The 20487-nt window shown below is 32.3% G+C and overlaps 3 protein-coding genes across 4 annotated transcripts; all 3 read right to left on the reverse strand.

Annotated features, from left to right (window-relative positions):
* Window positions 1-3994: 3994 nt before the first annotated feature.
* LOC128182841 (uncharacterized) lies at window positions 3995-8108 on the reverse strand. Its single transcript, XM_052851597.1, has 3 exons — window positions 5187-8108; window positions 4642-4729; window positions 3995-4499 (listed from the first exon to the last, which is right to left on the reverse strand). Exons 1-2 carry the CDS (start codon window positions 6486-6488, stop codon window positions 4673-4675), a joined length of 1359 nt encoding a protein of 452 aa, XP_052707557.1. The 5' UTR covers window positions 6489-8108; the 3' UTR covers window positions 3995-4499; window positions 4642-4672.
* Window positions 6069-13935, reverse strand: LOC128182840 (uncharacterized). 2 transcript variants are annotated; one of them, XR_008243474.1, is made up of 4 exons: window positions 12698-13935; window positions 12233-12304; window positions 8569-10123; window positions 6069-6182 (listed from the first exon to the last, which is right to left on the reverse strand). XR_008243474.1 is itself a non-coding variant. In XM_052851596.1 (3 exons), exons 1-3 carry the CDS (start codon window positions 13856-13858, stop codon window positions 9143-9145), a joined length of 2214 nt encoding a protein of 737 aa, XP_052707556.1. In that variant the 5' UTR covers window positions 13859-13935; the 3' UTR covers window positions 8181-9142. The 2 variants fall into 2 exon arrangements, 1 of the variants encoding a protein (XP_052707556.1); XM_052851596.1 differs by lacking the exon at window positions 6069-6182 and having other exon boundaries at window positions 8181-10123.
* Window positions 13936-15278: 1343 nt separating this feature from the next.
* Window positions 15279-18563, reverse strand: LOC128185547 (uncharacterized). Its single transcript, XM_052855120.1, has 4 exons — window positions 18491-18563; window positions 16952-17161; window positions 16535-16819; window positions 15279-15592 (listed from the first exon to the last, which is right to left on the reverse strand). Exons 1-4 carry the CDS (start codon window positions 18561-18563, stop codon window positions 15279-15281), a joined length of 882 nt encoding a protein of 293 aa, XP_052711080.1.
* Window positions 18564-20487: the final 1924 nt, after the last annotated feature.

Raw genomic sequence — 20487 nt, forward strand, 5'->3', positions numbered from 1 at the left:
AAAATAATTTCCATGGGAAGAGTATATTTCCTGCATAATATCTTCATAATCATATGGGGTTTTATAAAAATCCTTCAGGAATTTAATTTCCCTAAGGGTAAAGGTATTACATGTATCTAATTGAAAGTACATCGTGTATGTAACACCTAGACGGCTTCAAGAACAAATAGTATGGGGACATGTCGCAAACGTTAGTATGTGACACAGTAATTTTAAGCTCTCTTTCACACCTTCTTGTTTTCCATCATTATTAAATAACTTAACATTACAACGATTCAACAACAAACTGGTTGATTATTGTTTTAAGAATGATTCAAAGTCTAGTAAAGTAAATATGCAAATGAGATAATTCAATATTTTACTGCTATAACTAGGAACACTTCTTTCATTAATTTTTAAGTAAGATAATATTTTTGCTGAAGTTCGAACTTGTTAATGGACTGTTAGTAACGAACGTGATAACAGTTATCTAGTATCACTTAATGTTAACACACTAAATAGGTGACCTAAAAATTACGTTGAAAGGTACAAGTGTTCAGTTAACTAAGTAACATTTTCTAAACAGATTTTCTACAATTATATTAACCAATATACATGTACAGACAATGATAACAACGATACTGATTTTATATGATGCCCTCAATCAGCCATCTCAGTGATATCAAAGGTCATACATTTCCTTTGTTTACTTTAGTCTAACTAACTCCACTCACATGATAACATAACTGATTACGTTTTCTTGAAATACAACATCTTAGTTTAAACGTACTCACACAATGGTAGCAGATATCGTGTTTATTACAGGAGGGCGTGAACTGGGGCTCGTATTGGAAGTGTAGGAGGGGGACACTGCAGCCATTGACGGCTCCCGCGGGGGCGTGTTCCTGACAGTAGTCGGAGGCCGATACAGAGACCGTCAGCAGACACAACAGGACGCACGCAATCTAGGGATCGAAGCAACAAATGACACAGAAATTTTGAAACACATACATGATATCATATCTATATAATTCAAATTAAACTCCGAGTTTCCATTTAAATTCGAGAAACTTGCAGTATACAACTTTATATCATGAACATTTTGCATTTATGTTGTAATTTTTAACATTTTTTTCTTACCTTCATTGTCGTTTCTTTATTGGTAATGGCCTTATCAATGTCACAAGTATGGATACTTGTTATAATCGAGAGAAACCCACAGGTTTGATAAACATGTTCTGTAAACCTACTTTTATTCCCATGCGAAAATAATTCGCGAGGTTCGCAAGAACTACATCGTCGCGAACTTTTTAAGTATAAGATACGTAAAACCTCAGCTTTTTGTATATTGTCATCAATCATGGTCAATTTTCGTTTTATAGAACTACTGTTGATATACAGAGCATACAGTTATAAACATGATATTTTCATTTTCAATTAAAATGTAAAAAGATGCTTCGGAATAACCCAAGTAAAAGTAAAAATCCTTTTCGATTTTTTTCGTATCCAGAGCTTCAAGGAATCTGACGAATTGCAAAAAGGAGGACGGAAGCTATATTTCTTTTTTTATAAAATTTAATGTTGGATGTAACACACTTTCATACCGTTAAAAAATTACGTATACCGCATTAATTAATAATGTACATTGTAGCCTATGTTACGGAAAAAGTACGTCAAAAACGTTTAACGTTTCAATCCGCCTGACGTTACGTTTTTTTGTTTGTTTGTTTTTTTTATTTTGTTTTTCTTTTTTACAAATTAATGTCATTTTAAAGGTCAAATGACTGTTTTCCCGCTACTATTTAAAATGACAGAAAATTAAATTATAAGGATTCATTTGTTTTAATTGATTACCAAATTTGCAATTAATATTTTACAGCTTCGCCCTATCATGAATTTGCCCAGACACAGATACATGTAATATGAACCATTGGAATTCACCCATTTCCGTCTAATTTGAGAAAACAGTATGTGTGTCTATTGTGTATTTGTGAGCATGCGTTAGTGCGTTTACCCAAATTATTTGTAGCTGTCCAATTATTTAAAAAGCTATGCAACAACTACAGGTAACTCATTGAACAGGTAAAGGACATTAAAGCTGCCCTGTCCGAATTTTTGGCTATTACAGTATCAAGTAATTTTCCATGCAAACCAATTATCTTAGAAAGTTATAAACACATATCTATTTATACCAGCGGGATCGGTCTCCTATTGAAAAGGAATATATTTAAAGTGAATAAAAATAATTTCTTTATGTTAACAAAAACACCACAACAAAAACCCCCGACAAACCAAATGCATCATGGGGATGTTCAGAAAAGGAAACCGTTTGGTTTCGACCCCCCCCCCCCCCCGAATGATTATTCAACACGCATACTATGCATCGACTTTAAACAAAACAAACTTCAAAAATATTAAAGATTTTTTTTTTTTTACACAGATTAATGTTTGATTTGCAAAAACATTAGACCTTTTTTTTTTTTTTTTTTCGCAGTCTAAAGACAATCATACCCGTCTCGACGTCATCCATAACGAAATAACCTTTATGTCGTAAGCAAATTTTGTTCGTCATTTCTCATTGCAATATAGCTAGATTAACAGGGAAAACAACTGCAAAGTCTATTATTATACACATACTTATCATACCCATCGTTTAAAAGCGTGAATAAACTGGACTCGGGTTAGCTGCAGGTCTGTTGCCCTACAGTTTTGTGTTTTATAAAGCGTAAACTGTTCAAACTCATGTGAGTATATAGCTATTGAATTCATTCCTTAAGTAATGTCGTTTCTTTACATGTAAAAATGATGAATTTCAATCTGCACGTGATTTATTATTCTTCACTTAGCGTACTTAAGAGAATTTATGAGGCAAGTTCAATTCAATTCAGTTTATTAGCTCAAACCATGACCATTACCTTGAAATAAACATTTCAAAATCTCAAAGATCTATTATTACAAAATTTAAATGTAGGATACTTCTAATTAGAATTGAAATGGGACAGTATAAAAGGGAGCCTATCGATGAAATCATATGCAATTTTTGTTTATAAAATGAAATATATTTTTTTTTATTAAATTGTCTTTATTTAATAATATTGGATACAATCCAACATTAGTAATGTTTTAGTCAAACTGTATCATTCTCGTTTTGTCAAGTTTTTCTAGACAACCATTTTAGTGTTGAAGCTTACCTTTACAGACATTCATTACTGTATACAAAACGCAATGTGTAATATGTGCATATACCGGTATGTTATAATAGTATTTGCAGTGACATATATGCCCAAAGGAGCGGGTGTTTCATAATTAATTTTGTATTACATTAATGTAATTTTTTATAACACATGTCACTATAACAAATCGCTCACTTACTTACTTGCAAATATCACTTCTTTGAAAAATGTATGTTCTTTTTCTTATCAGCTTATACTGATCAATCGTGTTAGCTAAGGAGACTTGATCAAACATATAACTAACATTTATGCCGATCAATGTAAACATATTTCATTTCTTAATTTACTACTATGATAATAGAAATTGTCTGGATTGATAAAATTGTCAAGAAGGAAGCAATTTTAAACATTTTAATTCTTTACAATGATAGATAAATCATTTTTTTTTATTTATATAGTATTTATCACTAAAGTCATATTTTTCTGCTTTCAGAAAAGATGAATCTTTTTAATTCAAACAGATGATTTTAACACACTTTTTTCTAGAAATCAAGAGATGGTTGGTTTTCAAAGTTTTGTTTATTTTAAAGTAGTTTCAAAGGTAAATAAGTTTGCTGTAAAGAATCTAGATTTCTGCTTTACAACTTCCCTGTACAAGTAAATCGAAGGTTAATATAGAATTGAGTTTTCTGTTCGAAATCCTACGCACACACAATTTCTCAGAGCATTGTACAGACACTAGTATGCATATATTTACATATGAATTCAGTTTGTAGTTTTCAAAAATATTATCTTAAAAAAACACAAAAAACAACAACAAGTACATAATGTACATGTATAACAAAAAAAAAGCCATGATTGTAAAACTGAAAACAATGAATTTAAAGCAGTAGTGCAGTCTAATGAGCATTGCAAAGGGGTAAAATTGAATTCATAAGTTGTTAAAAATCATATTTGAAATACGTTAGCGAAAAAAAGGAGTACAGTCATCCACTTACGAACTACTATGTTCTACAAATTCATTGAATTGCTAATAGCACGAATCAAAGTATTTACACTTTATGGTTAATTTTGTGTACATGTCTTTGAGTTTTGACATATGTTCTGACAGCTAATAAATAGTTAATAAATGATTTTAAAAAATAATTTAAAAATAAAAATGGGAAACGATTATCGACACTTCAATAAATCCAATTCTGCTAATTTTCTAGACCGCTAAAAGAGCCTTAAAACAAGTCTGGATGTTCAATTAGATATATCTTAATGAAGAATACAGTCACGCAACTAGACATCATTCACAAGGGAATAGTTAAATTGATGTAGTAGATTTTTTTCATATCCTGAAATCTGAAATATAATTAGATAAAATCATTGATATTAGCGACACGTACGTTTTTTTGTTTTACCAATCAAGCAAACACGAGATTCAAAATGAACAAAAAGTGTCTCATTATTATTTCATTATTATCAATATTAGTTATTAGCATACCTTTTCAGCATCCTCCTTTTAAAGATTCTGTTTAATGTCTAGGACTTGGGAAAGGAATGCTAATAGGAGGGTTTCCAGGAGACATCAACTGTAATAAATTATCAAAAGCAAGTTTTAGGTAATAAATATGATAATTTGTGTTTATTCAACATTGCTGATCACATATACTTGATTGTAAAGAATATATATCAAGAATGCATATGTCTTTTGTCTTTTTAAAAATACAGTCTGCAATTTTTCATTTCATCATATGAAAAGAAAAATGTAGTTAAATTGGAAATTGTTACTATCCTTTTCAAAGGTAAAAGAAGTAACAAAATAATTGATAAGAAAATGATTTAATGATTATGCATTAATTCCCAATTAACTTTCACGTTTAAATTATTAACACAAACATTTCAACTTAATGTATAGAGAAGCCCTGACTATCTCGCTGCAAAAATAATTGTGTCGTGTTAATTTGCAAATTAATTGATTCTTTATCTTAAATTTTCTTGAAGGAATATAGTTGTTTCTTTGATTAAAAGTAGAATCAACATTCTTACTTGGAATAAACACTCTGTCCCAGGTGGTTTACTGCTGTCCTCTAAACCCCTTGCGAAATCAATAAGCGTGGCATTCTCAATGTAAAGAAAATTACGAGATTGTTTTCTTGTACATAAAACAAACAAAGATGGGTCATCTTCCCTTCCCTTTTCATCCTTTACTTGAATTATCCGCCACTGGGCACCAGTTTGATCTTTGTATCTTTTAGAATAATCACAATAAAGTTTGCTAGTCATGTAGAGGTATTCTTTTAGATCTGGGGACTTAATGTAAAAAAGATTGAAGGATTCTTTAACAGCCTCGAATTCAAATTGGATTCGAACATTATCAACATCTGTTGAACTTTTCATGGCTCTTGCGGCCCCAAAAGACGGGAAGTTTCTTCCAAGTAGGATTGACGTATTCTTAAATGGCTGGATAAGAAAAAATTTTCCATCCAACACCTTTTGTAAATTTTGTAGTGGAAGACGCATTTCCTCGAGATATGTTGTGAGTTCCGTATGTTCCGCTGGGTCAAATACTGCTAAAACGTAGATGTCTTCAAGACTTGGGAGTGAAAACAATCTCAAAAATTCTTTGTTATCTGCTCTCTCTTTTTCGATATATGTTTTCAATGTACCACTTGTGCTTGGACTATAGTTATTTGCCTCAACACAAGTTTTCAATCTGAATAAGAGAGCATGTCGTAAGGTGGATAGTCTAATAAACAATGTCAACAGATGGAGACATGTTTTCATATCCTCTCCTTTAGGGATCATGCTTGTGATGCGACTTTTTAGATTCCCTATTTGGTCTACTCCAATGTGTATGTCAAAATTTGAAATTAAACTGTGCAATGAAGGTTCATCGACGTTTTCTTTTATTTCTACCGCATCAATTAAGATTTCAGTTTTTGTAATTTTTTCGGCCAATCCGGAAAATTCATGGACAGTGAAATTTCCTAATGTACATTTTGGATCCAGTAATTCTTTCAGATCAACGATGCGAAACATGACCTTGAAAAAGTAAACCACCAAAAACATAACTTTTGGCGTTAAACCAGCCCTTGAATAAATGATATTTGCAGATGAAACACATCCTAACACCCTTATAGCTTCAATTATGGAGCATTTTCCACTTTTTTTCTGGAATCCATCTCTTGAGTTCCATAGTGCATCGATGAGAACAATATCTCTGTCAGTTAGTTCACTAATATTTGCAATGATATTTTGGATGATATCATTTGTGTCATAACCAAAGGATTTACAAAAAGAATGAATATTCTCAATTTTTGCTCTCGAAGAAGTATGTGGCACATCCATCTAGTGAGAACAAAATATATATTCTACTGAACTAATTACATAAGTCTCGATTTAAAGCATGCAAGAGAAAAATTATAACTACATGTGTAAGTAAACATTTCATGAAAAGAGAAATTAAACAACGAGGAATTACTTTAAAGATACAGTACGGCGCGTCGTATTAAGAAACCGACTTCGGGTTCGGTATTTTTGTACTACTCATAAATGTATAAACTGTCAGACAATTACCGACTTAACCATGAAATAAATCTAATTATTTCATTAGAATTAATGATTACATATAACCCATAAATAGGTATATTGCAAAGTGTGTAGGGGCTCAGCCTTTTATACTATTACGCATGTGTATCTATACTTATATGTTAAGACTTTTTGCCAATAAACTAAAAAACGCCTGCACCATAACTCTTTACACCTTTGGTATTTAATACCTGTAATATGATGTCTGTAAGCTGTTATTGAATTTTAACTGAGAAGTAATATTGTAAAATTAATCAATAACCTACTATCATTTTCGAAAAACCAACTCAAAATAGCAAAAATGCGAGTAAGGTGGTGGACACGCTTTGAAGGATCCAAGTCAGTGGGAGTTAGCATTGAAATATATCCTGGCAATGACATAATATTAAAAGATTACGTAAACAGCAAAAATACTTGGATTATATATAGAAGTTAAGGTTTGATAAATGCTGAATAAATGAAATAAGGCGATTCGTTTTTTGATTGCACGAGTTTAGTTTTGATAGATAGAAGCTAGCGAAACGCGACCGTCGGCGAGAGAATAGAACTTTACAGAAAGGGATAACCAAGAACGCGGTTCGACTAATGAAAAATCAACGTCATGGCGAAAAGTGTAGAATGGGTTCATCGCGTATCGTGGGGAAATATTTATACCCTGGGTGGGATATTTTTGGTTGATACAAAAAAGTTAATGAATAAAATAGAACAATATTAGCTTTGATGGAGAGGGTTTATTTTCGACAACGGGGTGCCCAGGAATGCCGTTAGAATAATTTTACACCATGACGGAAAGTGTTGGGCGAGTTAATCATCGGGTAGATACTTTGGATATGATATCGTTGGTTTAAAAATGCTAATTAATATGCATACATTAACATTTCAATTTCATACATTTTTATACCACAACAGATTAGTAGTAAATCTTAAGACATTAATTAATAAACAAGGAACATATTGTGTTGTAAGTCTGTATGAATAAATGATGTATAAAGTGAAATTTGAGAGAAGGGGGTTACCACTCTCCCCCTTTTTCTCCCAAATCAGTCTTTTTATCTGAAATTCTTATTTTGGACAGTGATGAAAACTGAAGTGAAATTTGACCTAAAGTACAAAATTGAGAGATATGACGACCTATAAATACCAAATCGCTGGTTAAAAAAATATCATTGTTATCATTTTCCCCTAAGCTGCAACAAAAAGAATTAAGGCCATGTTCATGTATGTATCATCCAATTCGGTTTAGATTTTTCATTCCTCAGCTAAATATACAGCTATGTAATGTTTTTTATACTTCAATTCCAAAGAATAGGTTAATCTTGAAAACAATTAAGAAAAATTCGGACACCCTATATTTTTTCCAGTAAAAAAAAATCAAAAGATATGAAAAAAAAAATTGCATTGACAAAAACTGGTAAAATTAAAATAATAAATTTACACACGCATGCACACAGCCACACCCACGCACACACACACACATGCTATACGGCTAAGAATTTATTATATATTCAGATATGCGTTTGAAAGCACAAAGTAAATCGCCATTAAAAAAATCAAATAAATTTGGCATATGAAAAGGAACAAATGAGACTAGGCGTAAATGTAAATGGGCTTAATCAACCAAATATTAAAAAAGAACCACTATTCTGGTATTAATATTCTTGTTATATAACATTAGGTTATACTGTTTAACTGTATAGTAGTGAATCTTTTAACAATTATCTTTTTAAGGAAGATATATTTTATTAAGGCTTTTTGAAAAAAAAATTAAAGGTTCAAGTACCTTTAGAATAACCCCAAAAGGTATATACTTATTTTTAAGACAATGCATCTTAATGTTTACCTTACATTGACGGTATTCTTATAAACCGGTACAAACGTAAAAACTTCAATCCCAATAGAAATAAACAGAGTCTTGTGAACGCTTAATTGCTTAACTTCCCGGACATTTACGTCCGCCTAGACGACAAGGAAAAAATATATGTATATAATATCATTGGTCAAGGTCAACTGATAAACAGGGCTTTCTTGCTGTAAAACAGAAAGTCGATTGATATACATTGCAGAACACGACACTGCAATTCAATTTGATTTTGTGTATTTGAAGTTACTAGAAATATCGACTGTTCTACAGACGCGGATGAAGCAAATGCCTTGAAAGTAGATAAATCATTATCATTGTCAAAAATTTGAATCTAAACGACTTATTGTATACTATTCTGAAATATTAAAGGATCCGGAGGATAAATGGATGCCATAACAACCTTTGAACTTTTACTAAAAGCCCTATCTAAAATACACCCTAGTCGGTATACTTTTACTAACTGTAAACATGTAATAACATTTTGTCCTAGGCACACATGTAATAAACAGAATTCGAAGAATAGAGAGAAAAGTGCGTCTTCCTCTCTTGGTTTTTAATTTGGGTTATCGAGTTGCGTGTATCTCTCCGGACTACGTTGGAATATTCTTTTAAGTAACGGGACAACCACCAGAAACATCTTTTTTAGGTTTCTTCTCGTCCGTCTTTCCCTGTCTTTTGGTAAATCACACCCCAAACACGAAACGTAGTCATCAACAAGCCATAGATCTACAGCGATTTTTGTACATCTCTGGCATTGTCTTTTCTCATTAAACTTATTCATCAAACATACGTCTTCAGTCATTTCCGATTGGATGATCTGCCTTAGTTTTTTAGCATAGTTATTACTATGACCAGGGTATAGAGTGATAGCAAACTTTTGCCACATGACCGCTAGTTGAAGTATGCTTACTTTCAAACTTGTAACCATCATCTGAGGGTGATGGGTTGCTTTTGCAGTTTCTCGTAACGATGCTAGACTTCTCAATTCAACCAAAAACCTGTCTTTGTTCATTATGTAGGAAATATGTTTTTCCTGTATATTTTCACATCTTTCAATTTCGTGCAAAAGAAAGGCAACTCGTTGTAAACAGCGTACATCTTTTTGGATAGCTAATTGATAATATTTGTCACTGTCACTAAGAAAAGTGCAAAAGAGTTTATCAATTCCATGTGCGTGCCATATGCAACTTATTAACACTCCACACAACCTCAAAAGTTGTCTTAAAATTGACCCAAAGGGAAATTCATCCAAAAAATATTGACAACATATCGAAATCATCTGTTGTAATGCATGCATCGTATGTTCATCAAAGTTGTCACCTTTTGTTGAATCTACTGTTTTGGCTATTTTTTCCAGTAAAGGGTTCAACATAATTAGCTCTTCAATTCCTTCATATGAAATGTATTTTTCAATTTGGTCAATATCATTTGCAATCATCGCATGTTCCTTTTGCAAAAAATCCTTGATCTTTCTAAAGTTTGTAATCCTGATTTGGACATTTCGTGATTTCATCTGTGTGAAAGAAGGCATTTCCTACAAGTGAAAGGATATCAGATAAAAAATTTAAATACATTTTCTTTTATTTCAAATCACATACTAAAAGTATGTGATTATGTCAGCAATGAGCCGATTGGAATTTATTTTTTGAATTGTGGTGAATTGTCAATATTCAATTGAACTAGATATCGTTACGAGTAACGTGTAGGTCTTCCGTCAGACTTTGTTCTATATGATACAATATAATATCGATAATCTCTGCCAAATCTGAGATCCGGGTGGAACTTAGTTTTTTGTGTCGAGACTGGAAACGGACGAGCAAAAGTGATTAATGAAAATAAAAGCTGTTTTTTTTGACATTTACCTAGTGTACATCACTGTTTATCATGCTAGATGAAACACCCAAGAAAATCTGTTAAAATTATCAAAAATATGAAATGTTTGAACCCTTCCGGTGAGTACTGGAAGTTACGGTTGACAAAATTAAACCAGTTAAACACATCTTCAATCAATTGTCTATTATTCATTAAAGGTTCGTGTCTCAATCACTTACAGCGACTAAAATCTGGAAGTGCTTCCGGTGACAACTGGAAGTTATGACGAACAAAACAAAATGATTTAAAGACATTTACAAGTATAGGTCTATAATCCTACAAAGTCTTAATGCTCAAGTCCTTATCATTTGTGAGATCTCTTGTATGCTTTTTGTCGCGGGACAGGAAACGGACGACAGGAAATGAACTTTGGAAAAAGTGAAGAAAAAATCCTTGAGATAACTTTTTTTCTATCACTCCTGAAAATTTCAAGAAAAATTTATCGAACCATCTCTGAGAAATCTTGTGTACAAAAGAGGTGAACAAAATTCGTACTCAATTTTCGAGCCATAGTGAGCTCTTAAGAATGGCACCACAGGCTTAAAAAAACCCAACAGGCACAACTTCAGACTATGGTCTACCTATCCTGCAAATTTCATATTCATATCTCTGACAGTTTTCTAGATCAAGCGTGCACAAAATGGATCGTAAAAGTTGCAAAATAAGCGATAAATCGGTACCGGAACAAACATATAAAACAAAATCGGACGGCAAAAATATTAAACACAAAAACAATTCAGATCACTTCTAATCATCTGTGAAAATATGGTGTTAATCGGCTGGACAGTTTCTGAGGAATCGCGTGCACAAAATTTGTGGAAAAATTAAATGATAATAAGAAACAGTACGAAAACTATAAGGTTTTCCGTTGGAATAGGAAGACCATAAATATCGCTGCTTCCTTTTACTTATCACCCCGCGCAACTTGTTGCAAAGGAAAGAAAGCATTGCTGCCGAGTGTGTGTTGGTGTGTGTGTGTGTGTGTGTGTGTGTGTGTGTGTGTGTCTGTACGTCTGTCTATATGTCTGTCTGTGTGTGTGTGCGTGCCTGCGTGTCTTCCTGCCTGCTTTTCGAAATACTTAGAGTAAAACTAGTCCAAAGTTTAGAGAAGATTATTTTCTCGTCAACATTTATTACCGGAAAATCGTTTTGTCACCTTATAATGCTAAAAAATGATTCCTAATTCCTTGAATAATGCATTTCTTCCAGCAATATTCATTTGCCTAGGCGATGCTCTGCTTAGCAGTATTCTTTTTTCATTTATTCTATTGAGTGTCTTGCTAAATCAATGATAGAAAAGTATACCCAGAAATTGAAGTCGGAGATGAATTCTCGTTGTAATCAGAATAGTGCAATTTGTGGTCGAAATTATAACTCTTTATCCTAATGTTGCATATAACTGCTTCCAATTTGGTTATTTACTTGGTTTTTCTATTTATAAGAAGTAAAAAATGAAGCAAAACGCATTGAATATATTTTTTTTGGCAATTCGTTTTTAAAGAAATGTCGATTGTAACAAATAATATCTTCTTCTTTATAATATTTATTTGTGTTTTGAATGTACTTTAATTTAGAGCAGTTTGCAAAATATATCATAATATAAAATTGATCAGTTGAAACAGAAGAAATCTTATAAACGTCTTTATAATTGATATTCCAAATCCTTTATACATGAAAAATAAAAAAAAAACAATATTTTGTTTCAAAGTAACATGTTTGAGGCATCAGTAATTTGGCTTTTAAACAATTGGTATTAGATCGTTTAACCAACCTGTAATTCATCGGTAAGATTCCTTTCCATAGGTCTTGAGACTAGTATTGGTGATTCTCCAATTGGTATCAGCTTTAAAAAAATATTTTAAATCAGATTAAATTGATGGGCTTTTTCATTAACATTGCATCACAAAAGCACGTTGGGGTATCAATCTGCTGGACGTTGCGTTTAAGATTGTGATATTTTTGTAATTGAAGCATTTGATTGTTAGAAATGAAATTTAGTAATATAGACTATTTGTTTAAAAATCCAGCTTTGGTTTATCAAACATAGATTTGCAAACCCTTTAAAAAGTTACTATGTTGTGAACTGCTTTGAACAAAAATTAAGATGCCTTCGTTAAACACAGGCTATTACATTAAAACAAGGGAAAAATAAAGTGAGTTACTGAATTAGATAGGACATATTGTTCATGCTGTTACAAAAATTTTAATAACATCAAAAATAAATATGAATACTTACTACAAATAAGCACTGATCGTTTGGTTTAGAATGATTTACAAGACACTTTCTGTCTTTTTTCAGATAAACGAATCTACTTGGTCTTTGTTTTGCACAAATAACGAAACAAGACGCTGTTTTGTCGCCACCATCTGATCTGTAAACCTGTAAAACTCTCCACTGAGCAGCCCTGTGCATTGCTTCCTGTCCCTGTTTGATTGTGTTTCCCTCAATATACACGCATTTGTCTGAATTTGGGGATTGGATGTAGAAAAGATTGAAGGAGTTATCTTTAGCAATGAATTTAAATTGGTTGTTGTCAGTGGAGAGTACTCTTTTAGTAAATGTCAATGTTACAGCGTTGCTGAAAATTGAATTTTGTCTAGCCAGAAAGACAAAAGGATTTACAAAAGATTGGATCAAGAAAATTCGGTCGTGAAGTATTTCTCTCAAATCCTGAAAAGGCAGTCGCACTTCCCTAAGATATGCTGCCAATTCTGTGTGCTCTGATGGTTCAAATTCAGCTACAATTTCTGTGCTTTCTAGATTCGGCAGAGAGAAAAACTTCAGAAAACAACGGTTATCAACTCTTTCTTTTTCGATGAAGTTTCTTAACGTATCTACTGTACGAAGAGAATATTGTCTCGCTATTAGGCAATTCATTACTCTTAACAAAAGTACATGACGGAATGTGCACATTCTCAAAAATACTTTCAGATAGTTCAAATAAGGTTGAGATTGATCTCTTGGTCCATACATCATCTCTTTAATACGATTTTGGACTATTCCAATCTCGTCAATTCCAATATAAATATCAATATTTGCAATAAAGTCACTTAAATCGGGTTCATCGAAGTTTTCTGTCAATTCTTGCTCATTAAGAAATATATTAAGTGTTTTAAATCGCTCGGCCAAGTCAACATAATCATATCCATCAGTCGTGCTGTCACCTAGATCTAGCATTGCTTCAATATTTGGATTGCATACCCTAAAGAAAATATTTAGAAAACAGTCAGCCAAACGAACAACGTCAGATGATACGCCAGTGACGTGGACAGGCGATCCAACTAGCATCAAAACTTTTCCTAAAATGTGCACTGCCGTAATAATGACATTTTTGTCCTTCCAGGATTGCTGACTCTTTGATGATTCGAATAATACATCTATAGTTGCCAATGCCATTTCTGATAATTCTTGTGCATTTAACCTAATTGAATTGATAATATCCCCGACGTTAAATCCCCAAGATTCACAGAGAGAGTTGACATCTTCAAGTTTTTTATCGATCAAAGCCTCTGTACTCATTCTTTTACATCTTCTGGTTTTTAAATGTCCTCTTCCTACCAATATAAGAAAAGGATTTGTATATAGTGGTTTAAAAAAAATAATTATGTGTTTGAGTGATCAAATAATACCTAATCTCTAAGCAGTATAGTTTAATGAAGTACATATATTCTAAATTTACCGTCAGTTTCACATCAAATAATGCATTACTACTACTTGATAAAAGTTCTTTAATCTATCCTCATAAATTAATAGCCTGATATAAACAAAAATGTATATGTATCCCCTTCTCCAGCCCCTCCCCTCTCGGTTGAGAAGCGATTTCCGTCTTCCTAATAAACTAGAACAAAAGAGTACAAAAAAGAAACAACATTGTTCTTGCAGTGTAGAATTTTTCGTCAATGAATTTTTAACATATCAACATAAACTAAAAAAAACCTAAAATCTTGTTCTAACGTGTTCGCGCGTTCCTATAATTAAACGCACGGAATTTATATCCGCGTATAATCGCGAGAAGCACTCCTCGCAGATTTCAAAACCTCGCCATTATTTTCTGAGAGGTTAGAACTATAAAAAATATGGATAAACGTTCCGCGTTTGTGATTTTATATTCTCGCGATTTTATAGAAAACGGCGGGATTGCGGAATTAAGTACTCGGATAATATAAGGAATTTACAGAATCCACCACTTTTTTTAAAGCAGTCTTTTATGATCTAGATAATTATTCAAAATGACAATAATGTCAATTTTTCATCTAAACTAAACTCGTCGTTGTTGGTTAGACATGTGCTATAACTTTACGTTTGATTAATACATATTGGTATGTTTAGATTAAACTAAATTTCTTTTAAGGGGACCTAGACACGATTTGAGGCCAACGTTTTACAAACATTTATTTTCAATTTTTAATGTCTAGAAAGATTTATATGGGTATTGTTAATGTTTCCTCTAAGTTTGAAATTCTTAGTTATAAACAAAGCTCGTCTTGTTAGCGTTTAGATATGTAATATTGGAATAAGTTTCAATTAAATGGTGCTTTCTCTCGGTGATAATATTATTTATGAACTCAGTGAATCAGTTCATTATGTTTGCCACGAGTCGTTTTGTAAAAGAAAATTAAATTTCATTACTTTACATTATTTGTAAACAAATATAAGACTCGAGCTTTGTGTACATAACAATTAATTCTTGGCTATGTATCTCGCTTGTAATTTGACATCTAACATTCAAATGTTGGTCAATCATTAAAAATGCACAAGAAAACCATTTTATACTTAAAAATAAAAAGAAAATTCTTCTCAAAACGTTTTAGTCCCCTTAACGATAAAAATGCAAATAAAACATGCCTGCAAAACAATGTGTTTTTCTCCCAACAAAATTTTGTACTTCGATGACAAAACAATTCTCTTTAAGTAGTTGGTTGTGTTTTACAACCAATATAGGACGAGGAAGGGCGTTTGAAGATCCTTTAAATTCCTCATCATTGATGTCGACTGGCTTGAACGTATCATCATCCTTCCCCTTTACCATCCATTGAGAGTGATAGGCTGCCGGAACGGATTGGATCTGTGCTATAAAGCAGTGGCTGCTATCAGGATTTTCTTTTCTTTCCACACATATACTAGGTTCATCTGAAAGATAAAAAAAAACCATTTCAAAAATAGAAAGAAAAAAACCCCAGCAATCAAAATCGGGGCTGGAAAGACAAAATTTATGTAATATAACTACAATTAATATTAGCTAGGAATTTTCAAATTAACTATTTTTATTTATATGGGAGACTATTTCTATAGTTTTGTAAATTGTATATATGGTGATAACATATATAAACTCAAATAATTTGTTGTAATTTTTTAAAGTTCTTATGACATAATGTTTATACGTGCACTTACTTCGTAGGTGTTACATATGTTAAATATGAACTATCATAATTTATTTTCACAATTCCTTAAAGATGCATGATTCAAATTTATATTAAAGAGACATAGACACGATTTCAGATGAAAATTTTATTTTTATTAATAAAATAGTTTGCTTTTTTATTTGAAATGATTCACCAAAGTTTGAATGTTAGAAGTTATGTTACAAGCGAAATACAGAGGAAAGACGTCGTGGTTACTTAAACAAAGCTCGAGTCTTATATTTGTTTGCAAATACTTTTTTAATAGAAAAAAACATCAACTACAATTTAATAAAACAATATTAAATACATTTGAAATTATGCATATTAACGATAAAGAAGAAAATTCTAAACCCCAGTTAGTTTAAAAAATTGTTCACATGCAGTTTTGCGCTTGATTTAAATCCCCAGATTAGATTTGATAAGGGTTGTGAATTAACCGAAGTTTGTTTTAAGAGTTTTTGAACTGTTCCAATTAGTAAAAACGATACTACATGTATCAACCTGAATAAAGGAAATTGCCAGATGGACATGTAATATACATTTATCTAGTAACAAAATCCAATAGCAATGAATTTGCTAAGGATTGAATCCTACGGCTACATGTAAAATTTGGATCATTAAATTAACGTATATTAACTATGATTTTAAAAATACTTTTTGTTAAACTTACCAAGGACAATAGTGTCACTAGCAGTTGATCCAACGGCGTTGATGGCATTGAGTTGATAAGCCCCGATATCATGAGAGTTTACACTGTTTATGGTAAGTGAAGGATGGTCAACGCTCACTTCCGAATATCTTCCACCTCTTTCAGACGTTACAATTTTCTCTCCATTTTTTGTCCAAAATACTGTGTGCACTGCAGGAGACTTTTCACTCACAAAAACTGTGCCAATCAGTTTTACTGATTGATGTTCGAAATATATTCTATGACTTGTCAAAACATTTGGAGGACCTACAATCATTTCACGATATAATATTTAATTAACGAAAAAAGAGGAAACAAAAACAAATTAATGCGTAAATAAAAAATGTTGACAACGTTTCATTTTCTAAAATTGAAAAAGAGTAATTCATTGGTACATACTTCCTGTTACGATGAGATGTAACGGATCACTGATACACCGTCCAAATATATTCCAAACTAAAAGTCGATAATGAAGTTTGTCTTCAAATGTTGTTTTCGGTATGACAAGTAATGGAGACTCGGGTTCAATTCTACTTCCTTTATATCGTGGTTGACTTATGTCTATGCAGTTAAAAGTATTTCCGTCAATGCTCTTTTGCCATTCCACACCTTCAAGTGATGGACAAGATAAAATTCTTGAAGTAATTATCGTATTTGATCCGAAAATTGGTCTTGAGTTGGTTGAAATGTTTGCAATTGGAAGATCTGAAAAAAATATTTTGCAAGTTTTTGCTAATATTGATAAGAATAAATAAGATTAGTCATGCGTAGGCTTTTAGAAGTATCAAGTGAGTCATAAACAATTTAATCACCCCATTGTCTGGGTTTCACATCAATTTCTCCAATAAATGGCGACAAAAGATTGGTAAGGATTCGATAAGAGATATTGCAAGGAAATTCATCACTTAGTTACAATTTGTCTAATGAACTAAAAATTTTTGTTTCAATTTTTATGTTTAAAATTCTAATTCCAGCAAGAATTGGAACATACGGGTTGATTTTTATGCGAGAAAGAGATATCACAAATTTAGTTTTGTAAACATGGTTGTGTCGTCTTTTTGTTTACATTAGTTTTGTTTACATGTAGTAAAGTTGTCTCAATCTCCTTTTTTGATTTGGAAGATCGTTTTAAACGATTATAAACGAAAAAAGGGTTTGTCACACTCAATTCAGACTTAAATCATTATTTTCTGTTCAACATTCAATATGTAAACAAAAACATCGCCTGAAATTTGTTTAAAAACAAGTAGTTGTGACCTCTGCATCTTGATTATAACTCTACGTCTGACACATATGTTTTGCTTGACTATCAAAATCAAAGTACTGAAAGCCGGTCTGTTTTGATGTTTTGCATTTTCTGTAGTACAGACCGGCAATCTCAATCTTTTTTTCTCTCTCTCTGTCTTTTTCTCTCTCGCGTGCGTATGATAATGTCGTTATAGCGTCAGAGAACGACTAAAATTTGAAAGCAGCTATTACATAAATAGATCTGTCATGTAAAAACAAAAAACAATAGTGGATTGAAGTTTGAAACAAACATTATAAAATCAATCCCGCATTTCTTCTATGTGCAGCCGAATACCAATGTTTTGTAAAATAGTTCAAGGAAATTCATGCGCATTGTATAATATGCGCCAAAAGTTCATTGTCTTCTTTTGAAAACACATAATTAATAAGTCTAAATGAAAAACTACAGAAAAACTCCTTGCGAACAAAACCCTCCCCAAAAACAGTCTTAAAAAAACCGTGGAACTTTTTCGTATAGGGGAAACGTTTACTTTGATGCTGTTCGGTTTTTTGTCTACTTTGGTAGTTGTGCTATTTATAGAACACTGGCAATTAACATGCCGATAGCCATGACACCGGCTAAAAATAGGGGGAAAATATAATTTCTGTGATCTTAAACAAAGACAATTGTAATTTTATCTTCAATTTTACCAAAATCTGCATGTTCTGATGCTGATCCTACAGCATTGGTGACTGTGCATGAGTAATTGCCTATATCGTCCATAGTTGGTGATTTCAGAATAAAAAAGCCGTCATTCAAGCCACCTCCATCGTACTTTCCTGTCTTAATTTCTATATTTTCCCCATTTTTTGTCCACTCTATCTGAAGTACTTTTGGTGACCTCTCTGAGATTTTGTAACTGTAATTAATAGTTATTTTCTTTTTTCCTGTTGTAATTTTCCAACGAGTGAAGTATGGTTTTTCTGCAATTTTAAAACACAAGCCTTAGACATTTTATGTGGTAAGATTTTTTTTCCAGTTTTCTTTTTGGTGTGATAAATATAAACAATACCTCCAATTGGTGTTAAATAAATTCTGTTGCTGCATAACTTGTAATCCCCACCATTGTGTTTTCTAGCTAAGACAACTTGGTACTCCCCTTCATCTTCCTTACTCACGAAATTTACTGTAAGCCTTAAATTGGAGCTATTCTTGTACTTATCCTTTACTGTGTCAATTTGTTCTGTTGTCTTTTCTCTTGTCTTTTGCCAGTACATTGACCAAGTTTGAGAATCGAACTGTTTCAAGTCTGCATCAAAATGCGTTGTCTCCCCGCATAAAACTTTCTGAGCACCTTTTATACAAATCTGAGGTTCATCTACAACACACCAAGCATAACAAGAATAAAATCGATCAATTGGATTAGTCTTGAATCAGGGAAAATTTTATGTTAATACCTTATCTAGTTATTAGATTAGTAAGATTATCATTAGATTTGTTAGATTATTTTCTTACTTACATTTACCTTCGATATGTTTCCACATCTGCAATGTAACCCCCAAAAAAGTTTTGTACTTTTCCCAATCTTCATATCCAAACCTACAGCCCTCTATATTTATCAACTCGAGCTCATATTTTTTTAATGGGTTTGTCGATGCTTGCATTCTTTGAATAACTGACTTTATTTCCTTCCAAATGTCATCAAATTCATCGTCATTAATTTCTGTTGATTCGCCGTGTGCAAAGCTGTTTCTAAACAGTCTTAGACGCTCGATATCATCCCCAATCTTTGTATGTGTAGCCTTTGGTTTAATCCCCCAACCTTGCGTTGGTTCAAGCGAAGGACACAAATTTCTTATAAGTGTGTAAAGTAAAGTAGCATCAAATGATTTATAGTCAGGGAGATGAGGTGGTGATAAATAGCATATTTTCTTTTGATCTGGAACAAGTTTACCGTTTTCAGCTGAAAGAGCGGCACATGATTTTATTTTATGGTAAAGGTCGTCTGGCTTGATCTGATCAAAAAGAATGTCAATTAAAGGTATCTTTACAACATCCACGCACACTTTTGCAAAACAAACGAAATTAGTTTCGGGTTTTGATAAATATGAAGTCGCCATGTTTGGTATAAGGTTTTTTTCTTTTAACAATTCATGGTTTTTCGTCCTCTTATTAATCTCTAAGCACCATCTACAAGATAAAAAAAAGTAACTTACCGTTATGTACATTGTACTCTATTTTTTGAAGAAAAAAAAATAATAGTCATGATTTCATAAAACCAGGTATTTGTTTCACATGCATGATCTCCGTGCACGATATCAAGTTTCGTTTCAACAAATTTTATTTGTGATACCTGTAGTTTCAGAGTATATTTTAAAAGATTGAAAACCTCTTTTCGAAATATTAACTTTTTCTTCTTAAGGGTGTACTCAGTTAAAATATTATGTTTGGAATTTGATATAATGGAAATCAGGGGCCCGTTTCTCAAAAAGGCCTACGTCCAGGCGTAAGCTTAGCTTGGACTAAACTAGGGACCTCAAAACCAGACTAAGTTGCGTTTCACAAAAAGGCGGAAACTAAGTTGGGACTAAATATGGGTTTAAATCTACGCCTGCTAATGGGTAGGCGTAAGTCCTTAGTCTCTACATAAAAATGGATAGTGTTTTGTTTTGAAGGCAAAATAAACAAAGAAGTTTAATTTTTAGTT

The sequence above is a fragment of the Crassostrea angulata genome, chromosome 5 (genome assembly GCF_025612915.1).
Source record: "Crassostrea angulata isolate pt1a10 chromosome 5, ASM2561291v2, whole genome shotgun sequence".
NCBI classification, from domain to species: domain Eukaryota; kingdom Metazoa; phylum Mollusca; class Bivalvia; order Ostreida; family Ostreidae; genus Magallana; species Magallana angulata.